Here is a 14,477-nt window from a genome sequence, read left to right as displayed (position 1 = left end):
AAATGAGGATGTTGGTTAGAAATGGCTAAAATGCAGGAAAGCTTGGCTGACCACACCTCAATCAAAGGTGGACTAAAGATGTGACTGTGAAGAAAATAGTGTATGATCCTAGGATGTGCTAATGCAGATATTCCTAATGCAGATGGGGAAGTACCAATGCATTTGTATAATGTCCTTGTGAAACATCATGCAAAATGCTGTGTGCATTCTGGTCAGACAGGAAAGCTTGATTTGAACTGGGGTGTTTGGAGAAGGAGAACATATATTAAGAAAGAGGCTTAAACCTGGATTTCTTGCAGTCCTGGATAACAAAGGGTGACCGGATCCAAGGTATCACTCCATAAATTAATGAGGAAAGCAGCTAGGAAAAGGAGCTCTTTAGAATTTAAAATTAATAAAGTTATAACAGCAAAGTTCTCCATAAAGCAAAAAATAACTTTTCTGACAACCAGAGCAGTGAAGTTGTAGTGGAGGAGAGGTTCCTTTGAAAATTCACCAAGCCTGCTAGTAGCAACTTCTGTCTGAAGTTCATGAACTACAAGACTTTATTATTTCACCTAATATATAGGAGATATATATATATATATTTCACCTAATATACAGTAGGTATAGAAGTAGCCTACCTTTGAAGATTATATCATGGTATAGCTGTCTTGGTTTAAGACAATTTAAAGAGATGGACACCAAAATGAGTTACCTCCCCTTAGTTGCAACCAATCCCTTTCCACCAATAAGGAATGAATGAGTAGATAGAAGTGAATAAAAAGTTTACTAACAAATGAAAGAGCACCAGGCAAAAAAACCCAGTAAATAATCATTAGATACAAAACTGCTAAATCTCATGAGCCACACAGGAACAGAGACACCCAAAATGGCAGCATACCGCCCCCTCCCAAGGTGGCAGCCCCACTGCTGGCCACGGTAGGGAGACATAGGGACAATGACACCAGCTCTCTCCCCCAGTATGGCACCCTCCAGGTGACCATGCAGTCCAGGAGACAGAGAAAAATGATGGAGCAAAACAAACCTCCTGGGAAGGTGGGAGCTTACAGAGCCATTCCAGCAGCACATGAGGAGTGGCAGCACATGTGGGGTCAGCAGCACTGCCACTCGTGCTGCCAGGGCTGGTGCTGATGTGCTTGGAACTGCGCGTGTCGGGGGGAAAAGTGCTCTGTTGGTGTTGATGCGGGGTGACCCCAGGACCTGCTCAAGCTCTGCTGCCAGTAGAGTTTGCAAAGCTCACTCCAAAAACAGTTCTTAATTGTGAAATGCGGTTTTTCCAAGTTGCTACAGTTGGAACCCCAGAAACTCACTGGAAGTGCAGCCTCTGCCTTCGGAAACGCTGCCGAGCACAAGAGAAGAGCTGCCGGTCCGGGTGCCCCGACCTTCTCCAGGGACCAGCAACTCCCAACTGCCCCGAAATTCCAGTCCCTGCCACACTGGGTCTTAAAGAGACATTTACAGGTTTTGGGTACAGATAGATATTGAATGCAATAATGCTTTGGGTTACTCATGACAGTAGCTTACATAGCAAAAAGACTCACTGTTCTGGCTAGGAATTAGGAAAGTTTTATTTCATTTGTTTTGATAGTTTAGTATGAGTTACAATTAGAATATTGTCTGTTTTGATTTGTAGATGCGGTCTGTCGGACGAATATTTAAGTTCATTGACATGCCAACAGAAGAGACAAAAAGCATTAAGCCAGAGAAGAATAATCACTTTTCAGATGCCCTTGTAATTGAAAACAGGCATGTGAAGGAAGAGAAGAATTGGCCATCTGGGGGCCAAATGACTGTGAAAGACCTTACAGCTAAATATGGTGAAGGAGGAGCTGCTGTACTAGAAAACATTTCCTTTTCAATAAGTTCAGGCCAGAGGGTAAGGCACTGTTTTGTTGTGTTTGTTCTGTCTTCTATTAAGCTTAAGTATAGAATTGTCATAAACTTATTTAATGACTAAAGAGGATTTTGAGTCCAGTAAGATTTTGTAAATGAAATTGTTGCAAAACAGAATATCTTCTAAAGCACATGAAGAACAGAAACCACTTAGGATAAAATATGTATGCAACAGTTTTCCAAGTTGTTTTCCTGTGCCTGCAATTCTCCTGCTGTGGAGAGGGAAGCTTGCAGGTGAGTGCAGGTGCTGGGGACAGGCTGACCTGGTGGGGCAGGGCACGAAAGAATACTGGCTGCCGTGCCAAGGGTAATGCACCGCTGGCTCCGGCGGCCGGAGGGTGGAGGTGCCGTCTCACCCATTCCATGAGGGCTCTACACCACCCTGAATTATTGTACTACAGACCATAAACAGCTCTATTCTTTAGAGGGCTGACAAACCTCTAATTAATCTTCATGTGCATTTGGGGCTGCGTTCATGCTAAAGACCTGTCCTTAGTGGAATAGGAAGAAAGGCTTGTGATTTCCTGAGCTGGAGCCATATGGATGAAGAGATTTTAACTGTCCCATGTAAATGAGAAAACAGGTTCAGTGATAGCTCTCTGGCCTTGACACGAGGCACATCCTCCCTCCTTATTTGCATGGCACCAATCTCTGCCAGGTTTGGTAGATTTATCTTGGTTTACATGAACTGAATGTTTCATCTACTGAGTTTGAGGGCACCAAAATTTTGAACCCAGGGCTCTGATTTCCTGTAGCACCATCCTGAAACCACTGTGCCTTTGAAAGAAAAACAGCTGTGATTCCTGGAATGTGGAGATGCAGGCGCTGCTGCAGTCTGGTGGACATACTTCCTGGAAAATCCCTTGAAGCAGTGGAGTAGGGAAAAAAAAAGTACTCTGTACAGTACTTTTGTACTGTACAGTACTTTTGTACTGTACAGAGAGGGGCTAGAGCAGTAAAATCCTTTTCTCAAGGGCTGTGATTCAAGTTTGATGACAAAACCTGGACTCAGATGCTCCTTAAACTGGAGAGGATTTGTGTCCACCTAATAGGTAAGGACATGTACACCAAGCAGGAAACAGATGAGCTCTCCTCTGCTGAGGGATAGAGTGGAATGGGGTGTAATGGAATGCAATAGAATAGAATATAGAGTAATCATCTAGTCTCACTGCCTTACCATTTCATGGCTGTCCAGAAGTTAAAGCATATTATCCAGGGCCTCTTAAAGACTGACAGGCTTGGGGCATCAATCACCTCTCTAGGAAGGCTGTTCCAGTGTTTGACCACCATCTTTGTAAAGAAATGCTTCCTAATGTCCTGTCTGAACTTCCCCTGGTGCAGCTTTGAACCATTCCCATGTGTTCTCTCACTGGATCCCAGGGAGAAGAGATCAGTTGCTCCTCAGCCTCCTCTCCAAACTAGACAAGCACAAGTTTCTGGTCACTCCTGATAGGATATTCCTTTCAGCCCTTTCACCAGCTTTGTTGCCCTCCTCTGGATGAATTCACACACCTTCACATCCTTCTTAAACTGTGGAGCCTGGAACACAGCCCTCCTGCTGAGGCTGCTCCAGTGTTCAGTCCAGTGGGATAATCACCCTTTTGCCCAGCTGCTGATGCTGTGTTTGATCACCCAGGATGGGGTTTGCCCTCTTGGCTGCCTGGGCACACACTGCTGACCCACGCTGATCCTGCTGTCAGCCAGCACCCCCAGATCCCTCTGCAGGGCTGCTCTCCAGCCACTCCTCTCCCAGTTTATATTTGTGCCTGGCATTGCTCCATCCCAGGTGCAGAATCTGACATTTGGACTTGGTAAAATGCATCCCATTAATCATCAACCAATGCTCCAAAATATCAAGATCCCTCTGCAAGGCCTCATGTCCTCAAGAGAGTAAAGAGCATTTCCCAGTTTGGTATCAGCAGCCTTGCTAATGGTGCATTTGGCTCCTGCATCCACATAATTGATGAATATGTAGAAGAGAACTGTCCCTAGGATTGAGCCCTGAAGAATAGCAGTGATGACTGACACCAGCCTGATGTAGTCCCATTCACTACAAGCCTTCAGCCAGCTCTTCACCCAGTGCACTCTGAACCTGCTCATCCCACAGCTGGAGAACTTGTCCAGAAGGATGCTGTGAAGGACAGTATCAAAAGCTTTTCTCAAATCCAGAAGAAATTACATCCACCACCTTCCCTTCATCCATGAGGCAGGTGACTGCATCATAGAAGGATATTGAATTAAACAGCCCTTTCTATTTGTGAACCTTGTTGACTATCCCTCATTGTATTATTCTTTAAATGCCTTTCAATAGTACACAGAATAATCTTCTCCATGATTTTTCCAGGAACTAAGGTTAGACTAAGAGGACTGTAGTTCTCTGAGTCTTTCCTCCTGCTCTTTTTGTAGACTGAAATACAAATCTACACAATCAGTAGATAGGGGTAGGTGCAACACAGCACAGACTGCTCATCTGGTTTGGATGCCTGAGACACTGTTGCAAAAGGGATTCCAGGCAGCAGGAAGAATCCTCTTCTTCACCTCTGCATGTGTATGGTCATCCTACAAAAGCAGCCCACGCTCAGACAAAAGCAGCCCACGCTCAGTTTACATCCTTAGGCGTGTAAACCCAGATGTTGAAAAAGGCAGCATCTTGGAGTTTGTTGGAGGTTGCTGCAGATATTTGCTTATTTTTGCAATAGGTTGGTTCCCCTACAAGGGAAACACAACTTAAAAAAAACCCCCAAACATGTATTATTATGTTTCTTCACACCTTAGACATAAGGAAAATCAGCACCAACTGGGCAGGTTGAGGACTTGCACACGTGCTTAGGGGTGTCCAGTGCCATGATGTGTGCTGCAACTACTGCTTCTGCCCCAAGCTACCCCACTAATCAGAGTTAGGCCCTTTATTTTCAATTATATGAAAATGGAGTAGCTTTCCCTACTTAGTTTTTTGTTTCTGGATGTGATTTTGCTGACAAGGGCTTCATAGCAAAGTGAAGGGAAAAGGCTCAAAGAGCTGGGCAGATCAATACAAGATAATAGATAGGGAAATTTCTGTCCTTCAGGTAAGAGTAGGCTATCAGATTTTTCATCCAGTTAATTCTAACAAAACAAAGAAGAGTCTGTCCAATGTTTGATTCAGCCCTTGCTGTAGGTTTTTATCATTCCCACATGAATGATATTTGCTCTCCTGTTGAGATCCATCTGGACTGTTCTTCACTGCTGAGACCTCTAAGGTTTTTGCCTAAGTGTGTGATTAATATGTGAAGATTATTAAATGTTTGCTTTTATGATTTGCATTGCAGGTGGGCCTTTTAGGAAGAACAGGTTCAGGAAAAAGCACTTTACTTTTTGCATTTTTAAGACTTCTGAATACGGAAGGGGATATCCAGATTGATGGAGTCTCCTGGAACACGGTCAGCGTGCAGCAATGGAGAAAAGCATTTGGAGTGATTCCTCAGGTAATGATATTATTGTATATTTTTGTGCCTTTCTTTTCATTGGTACATTCGTACATGCATAGGTGTTTGTTATTGTATGCTGAGAAACAAACAAAACACAGATTTTATGAAAAGGGGAGTGGCATGGATGGGTGAATGGATATAATGATTCACAGCAAAATTTTCATTTTTAGGGTTTCTCTGTCACTCCCACAAGAACTCTTCTAGAAATGGGAAGATATAACATGCTCAAACATAAGTGTTTCCAGCCTGTTTATTCCTGCCTCTCTGAGACAGTTTGCATGTTGATTCTGAATAAGATAATGCCACCTGAAGAAAAAAAATACAATCAGTGTTCTCAGCTATTGTTTTCTGAAGCTTTACATCATATATTAGGTACATGTGGATACTGTACATTGCCTGTTTTCCCTGGCAAACTGATAGCAAACAGGTAAACCTAGGGCTTGTGAGTCCCTTGCCAATGCCTCCACCACTGGACAGTGTCTTATATTAGTTACAGCTGTGGATTATCCACCTGAAAAATGAATGTTATTGTCTGCATACAGTAATACTGAAAGGTGATTGCTCATCGTAGGGGTAGGAATGAAGGCTGATGGAATGAATGGCATCATTTTAATGCTTTTGTGTTTTGTTGTCTGTCCTTACCAACAACACTGAGACATGAGTAACACAAATTGACCATCTCTTCTTTGACAGTTATAAATTGGATAGTTTTTCAGTTTCAAAACATGCACAATCTCTTCCATAACAGTGTTCATTCCTTCGGAAACCTTGTGACTGTGGCAGACTAATTCAAGTAACACTTGATGGCAATCTTACCAATAAGTCACTGGTAGTATCAGGGAGCAGTGGGAGACCAGTTGCAGATCAGTCTGCCACACTGTGAGGGACCATGCTGTCTGTCCTGCCTTTATCCATCCTGGAGCAGTTGCTACTTGCCCCAGAGACTGAAAAATATGGTTTGATGCTCGGTCACCCTGGATGACCTCCTCCCTGACACACCCACAGGGAGTGGGTCAACCGAGGTGACCAAGCATCCCCTTTTAACTCTTAGCTGTCAAACCTAATTGTGCTATTCCCCTCATCCTGTCCCCACTGTAAAGCTCTTTCCATCTTGTTTCTGTGAAGATTTGGTTTGTTCCCTGATAGTCTCCCATCTGTGAAAGGTGGTTACTGTCTTAGAAAGCATGTGAGTGTATGAGTAGTATAAAGCTGTTGTTGCACTGATTACATGAGGCACTTTAAAACAGTTGGAGAGACTCTGGGACAGCCAGACAGTTTAACATAAAAATGCTGTCAGTTTTACAGCTTGGTCACTGTTAAAAGACACTGAAATGTTCATGCTGGAAGAAAAATGGCCTTGATTTTGCGAACACAAGGAGGACTCAGAATTCAATTTTTTCATGTGACGATCAGTTTTCAGTTGTGATAGCTTCCCTTTCAAATACGTTATTCCATAGTAGCCCAAGTGCCATTTATTTAGAGTAGCATGAAAAGCAGGCACAACTCTGTGCATTTCATACTCTGAAATTTCCTCAGAAGCAGCAATGTTTTAGCACTTTGACCATGTCAGAACAGAGCCTTTCTTCACTGCCACATTACACTCTCGACAAACCAAGCCTAACAGAACAGTGTTGAGTCCACTGGTTGCATTTGTTTCTTACCTGAGCTCTCCTGGTCATACACTGCCTGCTGAGCTGAGGCTTGCTTGGCAAGTTGCCATTTGATAGCTGACCTCTTGCCACCATTTCTGTCCTCTCTTCAACATTTTCACATATATCTATTCCTTTACACTTTTATTTCTTTATTATAGCTGGTTCAGTTCTGCAGAGTGAATGTTGCTTCCCAGTATGAAAAAACATCTCCCTTTCAGATCAAGGCAGCTGTGCAGTGAATTGCACATGCAGCTGCTTGTATTTAGTTTAGAGGACAGGTATGTTATACAGCTGTCCTCTGAAGCATGGCTGTATAGGATGGAGGATGCTTTTACCAGTATAAGCTATGTCTGCACTGGAAAATTTTCCTATACAGCCAAGTATAAATTTCTGTATTGGAAAGGGCTTCCTTATCTCTCCCATAGTCATCCTTTTCTCTCAGCCTTTTGCCCTTTGGGATGTGGTTGCCCAGTAGAGTTTCTGCTTTCCATCTCCAGCTGTCCTTGGGAATGCATGGACTGAGAAAAAATCTGAATGCTTGGTAACAAGTAGTCTCATTGTCCCAGTGAAAAATACAAGGAATAATTTTCATAGCTGAGTACTCACCAGAGAGTCACTAGTGGTATAGAAAACATCATTCTGCAGCCATCAGCAAAATGCAAGAGACATTTATTACATGAACAGTAACTTGTCCTTCTGCTAGTGAGGTACATTGTTAAGTCATTGTTAAAATTACACATTTAGTTCAAATTTGCAAGTCCCTGATACATGGATCAATGTCAAATAATCCCAGCCCTCCATTCTCTGGAAGGTCATAAGAGTTGCCAGCCTGTTCGCACGCTTCAGCTCTCAGCACTTGTCCAAAGCCTTGGCAAAGAACTGCACATTATGCCTCAAAAGTTCCCACATTCAGAACAAAATGAAGTTTTCAGCAGCACTTTCCCAGCAGGAAAGAGAAATTGCATATGCTACCCTGCCTTTCCTGGCAGAACAAAGGGAGCCTTTTGTTCTTTGCCATTCACCTACAGCTTCAGAATGGAAAAAAAGTTGCCTTTCTTTTCCTGGGAGGCTCACCTACAGCAACACCTAGATATTCGCTGTCTCCAGGAGAGGCTTCGCCAACAAAAGGCGAATGGAGCTCTACCTGAGGCATGCTTCCTCCTGAAAACTTTCCAACGCACTCCTCTTCCTTAACCCTAAATTTCCCAATTTAGTAGAAAAGAAGTGCTTTTCCTCTAATGGGAACCTCACTAGTGCACAACCACATAACACACACAGCATCCTAAGACACTGCTGCCCGCTCCATGCAGGCTGTGCTGGAATGACCTGCAGGGTGGTCAGGGTTCACCTGAGCAGTGAGTGGGAGCAAAGGCAAACCCCTTGTTTCTTTCAGTACCTCAAATCTGGCTGTCAGTGTCTTGTGATGGTCTGAAGGGTTAAATCATATAAAATACATTTCCTGAAGCACCCACAAGGAAGTTCCTTCCTGGAGCTTCTCACATGGCTGCGCTGCTGAAGCACAGCCTGCCCAGCACGGCTCCCACGGGCTGTTAGTCATTCTCCTACAAAACAATTGCTCCACTGATACCAGGCTGTACCTTTGCACCCATTATCCCTTCTTCCTGGACAGGCCCTTCTGCTGATTCTTCTGCAGGTGTTTGCCCACCACATTTCCAGAGTGAGGATTTCCCGCTGCATTCAGTTTCAACACACTGAGGCTTTCTTGCATAGGTCTTCAGGCAGATTATATCTTCAAGTATTTAATGGAGTCAGATTGAGAACATGCTATTAGAAATTTGTCTTTGAATGAAGGAGACCTGCAGATGATTTACAGTTAAAATAAGTGATGAGAAATCTGAGACCCATGAGGTGCTGCTAGCACCAAGGAAGGAGATGGCTTCTGATGTTTTCTTGAGTGTTATTCCATGCATCCTAGTGGATCTCACATTGTTTTCTACGTGTAAATACTCCATCTAGACTTAAAATCAAGCTTAACATGGAGAACAACTTTGCAGGACTGTCAGCTGACCAAAAAAAATTGTTTTGTTCCTTTATTTTACTGAAGAAATGAAATTTTGCAACTTTTATCCTTGTAGTTCCAGTTTTTCAGCAGCTATCACATTCTGTTCATTGTATCTGTCTGTCTCTGTCTGTCTGACTGTCTCCAGCGCTATTTCCCATACCCTTCAGGCCTGCTCACTTTTAGAGGTCCTGGCTGCATTGTGGTGTGCCAGCACACTCCAGCCTGGTGCAGCCTGCCAAGCAGGGCCACTTCCCAAGGTGTTCCCACAGAGGGTCCTGCAGAGCCTGGGTTCCTGCAGGGCATTGGGATGAGTCAGCATCACCGTACTGGGGAGCATTTGCTGCACCAGACCCATGCACTGAGCAGCTGGGGATGTTTATTGACAACCCCACATGCTCATGCTTATTTCAGGCAGTATATAGGTTGTTTTCTACATCATGGGTTTGGTGTTGTCAGGAGCAGAGCACTTATGTTTACCAGTAAGCTCTATGGGAGGCAGATGTTTTGGCATCTACAAGGGAGAATGTTACAGAACTGGTCCCAAAAACCTTTCAGGTTTTTATTGTTTCTGTGCTCTTATTCTTGTCTGTCAAAATTTTAATGTCAATGTACAGTCCCTAAAGGACACTTACGAAAACAAATCCTCTAACTTTGCACCTAATACTAAAGCGTTCACATAGTAACTTGGTTTTGTTTCATGTTGATATTGCTTCTACAACACAGACAAAGCAGAGGATGTTCCATGGAGGTCATGCTGTTGTTAACTTCTCTGTGCATGGAGCTGCAGCCTGGTTCCTGCTGATGTTACATTTGCTCTCCAGCCCAGGGTAGAAGGATCCCTGGGCCTTGCTGAGGACCTGCACACAGGTTGCAGCAGCAGCTACTTGCAGCCAGGATACTCTTGCTCCTTAGCACCCTCTTGTCACCTGATCCTTAACTCTTCTATACTCATTTCCTTAGGTACTCCAGGGTCTTGATTCTCCACGTAACACATAAATAGCTTAGGAAGCTTATTACCACACACACCAATACACAGAGGCTGTAGCCACTGATGGGGATTAATGCCCTTCAGAAGGGTCAAATTACAATATTTAGGGTGGTCAGAACATAAACATGACCCTATTTATGTTTCCAAATGTTTTGCTTGTGGGTGGATGTCAGGTCTAAGAAACTATTTGTTGTATAATCACAACCATTATCATCCTGTGGGAATTGGAACAAGTGACCAAGAAGGAAGTTACTCCAGATTTGCTGCCAGTCTACCCAGCCATCCATTCACCCTTCCAATGCTCTCTTTATTTCTACTTCTTCCGTATTTATGAACAATATAAGTCCTTCGTATTAACTTTTGGGCATTTTTGTTTCACTTTAGACTTCTACTTTTTAAGAGTGTGGAGAGATTTGTTTCTGCTTTTCTTCAAGTAGACTCTAAACTGCCCAGGTGACTCACGTGGAATTTACTTAAGTGAACCCTGTATGGTTTCTAGTGAACTGGGAGGAAGGAGGTGTTGAAATGGAGAGAGAAGTACCAGAATTCAGGACAATGAAATATTTACTTTGTGGGGATGAAAAAACAACCCTTCTTTTGGGAATAGCTTGCTTTTAGTGCCCCGCTTCTTGAAAGCACAGTTATTAGAAATAGCAGCAGAAAGTTGTACCCTTTATTGCTCTGCCTGGTGCACTTCAGCAGGAATGTTATTCAGCCCTATCTTCTTTAAAACTGGTTTGTTCAGTTAAGTATTCTTTACCACTGAGAAATGAAAACACCTATTCCATTAGTTAAATGTATGGGGCTCACAGTGTGAACAAACCCATGTCTGACACTGTTTCCACAGCATTGTTGTTTCCACCACACCCACTACTTGGAAGAACCTAATCCTGCTGCAAATATTTCACCCCACTCATGCCACCTACCCAGTGCAGGGCATGGGAAAAGGACTGTGCTGTACTTCACTGAAACTTTCACTGTTATTAACAATGACAATTATAAAGGCAAGAGTCTACTCTTTCGCCCTTGTCTCTACAAAAAGTACTTCAGTGATTAATTTTTAGCTGTGTGTGGTGCTGCAGCCCAGTCAGTGTGCTGTTGGCCATGTGGTGAAGGTATCATTGCACTTTGATCCACCGCACTGCGTGCAGTGCACCACAGTGTGGCTGCTTCTCTGCTCTGGTTTCTTGAATCAGTTATTGCCTTCTCTTTTACACCAAATAAGTTGACAATGGCACACATATCTTAATCAAGCAAATTAATTAATGTGATTTATTTTCCTCTGCAATGTCTATACTTTTAATTAATAATAATTAAATGTTTAAAGTAAATATGTGTATAAATCAGTTCGATGAAAGAATGCCAAGTTCCCAGGTTGGATCAGATGGAAATTGTGATAGACAGGCCAAACTTTGGGAAAGCACTTGCTAAGTGTATTCTCTCAGTTATTTTCTGCTGGTACAGCTAGTCCTTCACTGCTTTTGGTGGTGTTTGACTACTAAGACTCCAGGAATTTACGTGGCTGTGAATCATTTCAACATGTTTTCTCTAAATAAATACTTTGTTTAGAAAGACGGAAGAAAATAATTGTCTCAGATTTTTCCTCTTGGTATTTGTTGCGTATGTACAAGGAAAAAGCAAGCAAATTATATTTCTTAACAAGGCACTTAAATTCTTTGAGAGCAAGTTCTCCCTGCTACAAATAGCAGGTGTATCTTGCAGCATAGAAAAAAACGGTTTGTTAAGAAATGCTGAACAGCCTTAGTGTCCCTTGAAGAATCTCATTTACATCAGAATCTGACACACCCACCCCATGTAAAAAGAGATTCAACAAATATTTAATTTTGTCTGAGTCACTGCTTCTTGAGCTACAAAACATGTATCTAAGGGATGATCAACTAAATCTGGTCGCCTGAACTGATGGGGATAGCAGAATGGAGTAGTAAACTTCAGTTTGAGAAGGGTGTGTTCTCTGTGCCAGGAAATGTGCATCCTCCTCATCTCCTGTGGCAGAAGGCAGGCATGGGACTGCATGGGACTGCATGGGACTCAGTCCCTCAGAGCAGGGACTGAGCACGGCTGCAGTGTCCATCAGGGAAATCTCAGAGCATGGCTGCAGTGTCCATCAGGGAAGCTCAGAGCATGGCTGCAGTGTCCATCAGGGAAGCTCAGAGCAGGGCTGCAGTGTCCATCAGGGAAGCTCAGAGCAGGGCTGCAGTGTCCATCAGGGAAGCTCAGAGCAGGGCTGCAGTGTCCATCAGGGAAGCCTCTTTCAGAGCAGGTTGTTGCTGCTGCATTAGCGAGCCAGGTTGTGCTCTGTCACAGCTCAGTCATGTGACAGTGAGGGAGGGAAGGAACATCTTTTGAGATAGGACTGGGACATGGTGAAATGTCAGGGGACAGAATGAGCTGGGATATGTATTTGGCTACAATTTATTAGAAAAAGAAATTCGTGGATGAAAACCAACTTAGGACAAAGTCCCTGAATTTTGACAAATAACCAATAATTTTTTTTCTCGCTAAACAAAATTGTGGAAACACACTTGGGTTAGACGATGTTTTTTGTATGTTTGAATATGTTTCACATAGTCAAGAATCAAAAATAGTTTTAAAAGTTTTATTTCAAAATGAAAATACAGGAAATATTTTATTCTGAACACTGCTGAAATTTGGGGTTTTCTGGTTTCCAAACAAGTTTAGCTAAGATTTTATTAAGATAATTGCCAAAACCTTAATATACAAGGATTTTCAAAATAACTTTTTTTTTTAATAATATTTTTTTAAAAATTAAGAATCTGCAATTTGTTCTATCTGTTAATTGCAGAAGGTTATTCTTTTCTCTGTACGCTTACAATTTCCAATGCTTTATACAATGTTTCAGGTTATCTATCTACGTATGTCTTTATGGCTTTTTTCTTGTAGAAAGTGTTCATATTTTCTGGAACTTTTCGGATGAACTTGGATCCTTATGGGCAGTGGAATGATGAAGAAATATGGAAAGTTGCAGAGGAGGTAAAACTGTTTGGTGTTATTTGTCTCCCTCTGGTGATGTTACAGCAGGGTGCTGTATAGGTCAAATGATTGTCATATTTTACATTTATGTAGAGTCTTAGGAAACAAGTGCAGGGGAAAGGTCATGCTGTGCTATAAACCATATTTATTATGTTTTACATAAATATTTATTGAAATTCTCAGGCCAATGTGAAGCCAGCTGAGAGTAGCACTCTCTGACAAGGCATTCAGGCTTTTGTACTACTTGTGTCATGGAGGTTTCTCTGCCATGTAAAATAAGAATCATGGAGTGTTAGATTTTCCAGCCTGAAGGTTTTCTTCTAATTTTATGTTGAGGTTTTAGCAACATTTTTTTTTTCAATTCCCAAACTTAGGGGCCAGATTCTGTTTCCATGTTGCACTGGTCCCACACATTGCAGTTGACAGGTCCCACCTCTTGGCTCTGATGGTGCTTCAGGGGTTGCAGAGGTGACCATAATGTCCAGAAAAAGTCAGGTGAGCACTACAGGAGGGAAAAGGCTGCAGCCTAGAAAGCAGATTACTTTTTCCAAGGTACAGATGACCTAATTAATACAGACTTAACCATGAATTGGTGCCATTTTCCTTTTTCATTGCAAGTCTCAAGTATCAAGAAATGCTTACAAGCATGGGAGTTATCTGAAAGCTTCCTCCTTTCCCATCCAGGATGTTAACTCTGTCTCTGCTTGCTTTATTGGGTTTTTCTAATTTCTTCCCTACATTTGGAAAAGAGGAAAATAGACACATTCTGTGAGTAACTTACTGTCAAATAAAAATATAATGACATTTTTGTTTAGATGAGACAGCAGCAGCTTTTCAGACAGTCCTAGCAGAGGAAACAGCATTCTCAGTGTTGTTTCTCTGCTTCTCTGATGTTCAGGAAAAAATTTAGTGTGGATCGATATCCCCTTTCTTGAAGAAGAAAAGCTCTCCTGCTTTGGAGGATCGTTTCCAGTGTGTGTTTGAATTGAGCTTGGAATTTGAAAAAGCTAAACCTCTTTTACAATGGCATGAAAAAAATTTTATTTTGAAGTGTTTATCATTAAGCAATTCGGCAAATCCATATGTGATACTGAGGTTTTCATTGCAAAGGAAAGAATGCAAAACAAATAGGAAAAAAAAAAGAGTTGTAATGCTTTTTACTGGGTGTGATTGGATTGTTTACCAAGTTGAGGCTCTTGAAGTCTTGCTTGGCAGTGGCAGTGAGTCAGTGAAACTTTGGGAGCACAGAACAGAAATTAACTGTCAGCTTATTCCAGACCCATGTTGACAGTTGAGGATTTAGAGGATCCTCCTGAGATCAGCATCACCTCTTTATGCTCCTTGCAATCAACTGCAAAGAGAACAAGGCCTTGTCTGATGTTTCATTTTTATTGCCTCCATATTTCAGCACCTGAATCTGTCAGACTTGGGTCAACTTG

General features: G+C 42.4%; 1 protein-coding gene across 1 annotated transcript in view; it reads left to right on the top strand.

Annotated features, from left to right (window-relative positions):
* CFTR (CF transmembrane conductance regulator) overlaps positions 1 to 14,477 on the top strand; it is an 86,994-nt gene that overhangs the window by 68,095 nt on the left and 4,422 nt on the right. The window contains exons 22-24 of the mRNA XM_085042625.1: positions 1,637 to 1,879; positions 5,205 to 5,360; positions 12,949 to 13,038. Coding sequence (XP_084898751.1) covers positions 1,637 to 1,879; positions 5,205 to 5,360; positions 12,949 to 13,038 — 489 coding nt within the window. The remainder of the gene's footprint in view (positions 1 to 1,636; positions 1,880 to 5,204; positions 5,361 to 12,948; positions 13,039 to 14,477) is intronic.

Source organism: Lichenostomus cassidix, chromosome 1Aa, assembly GCF_008360975.1.
Source record: "Lichenostomus cassidix isolate B80296 chromosome 1Aa, HeHo_3.0, whole genome shotgun sequence".
NCBI classification, from domain to species: Eukaryota; Metazoa; Chordata; class Aves; order Passeriformes; family Meliphagidae; genus Lichenostomus; species Lichenostomus cassidix.
Note: the sequence above shows the minus strand (reverse complement) of the source record. Positions and strands in the feature narration are given on the sequence as shown.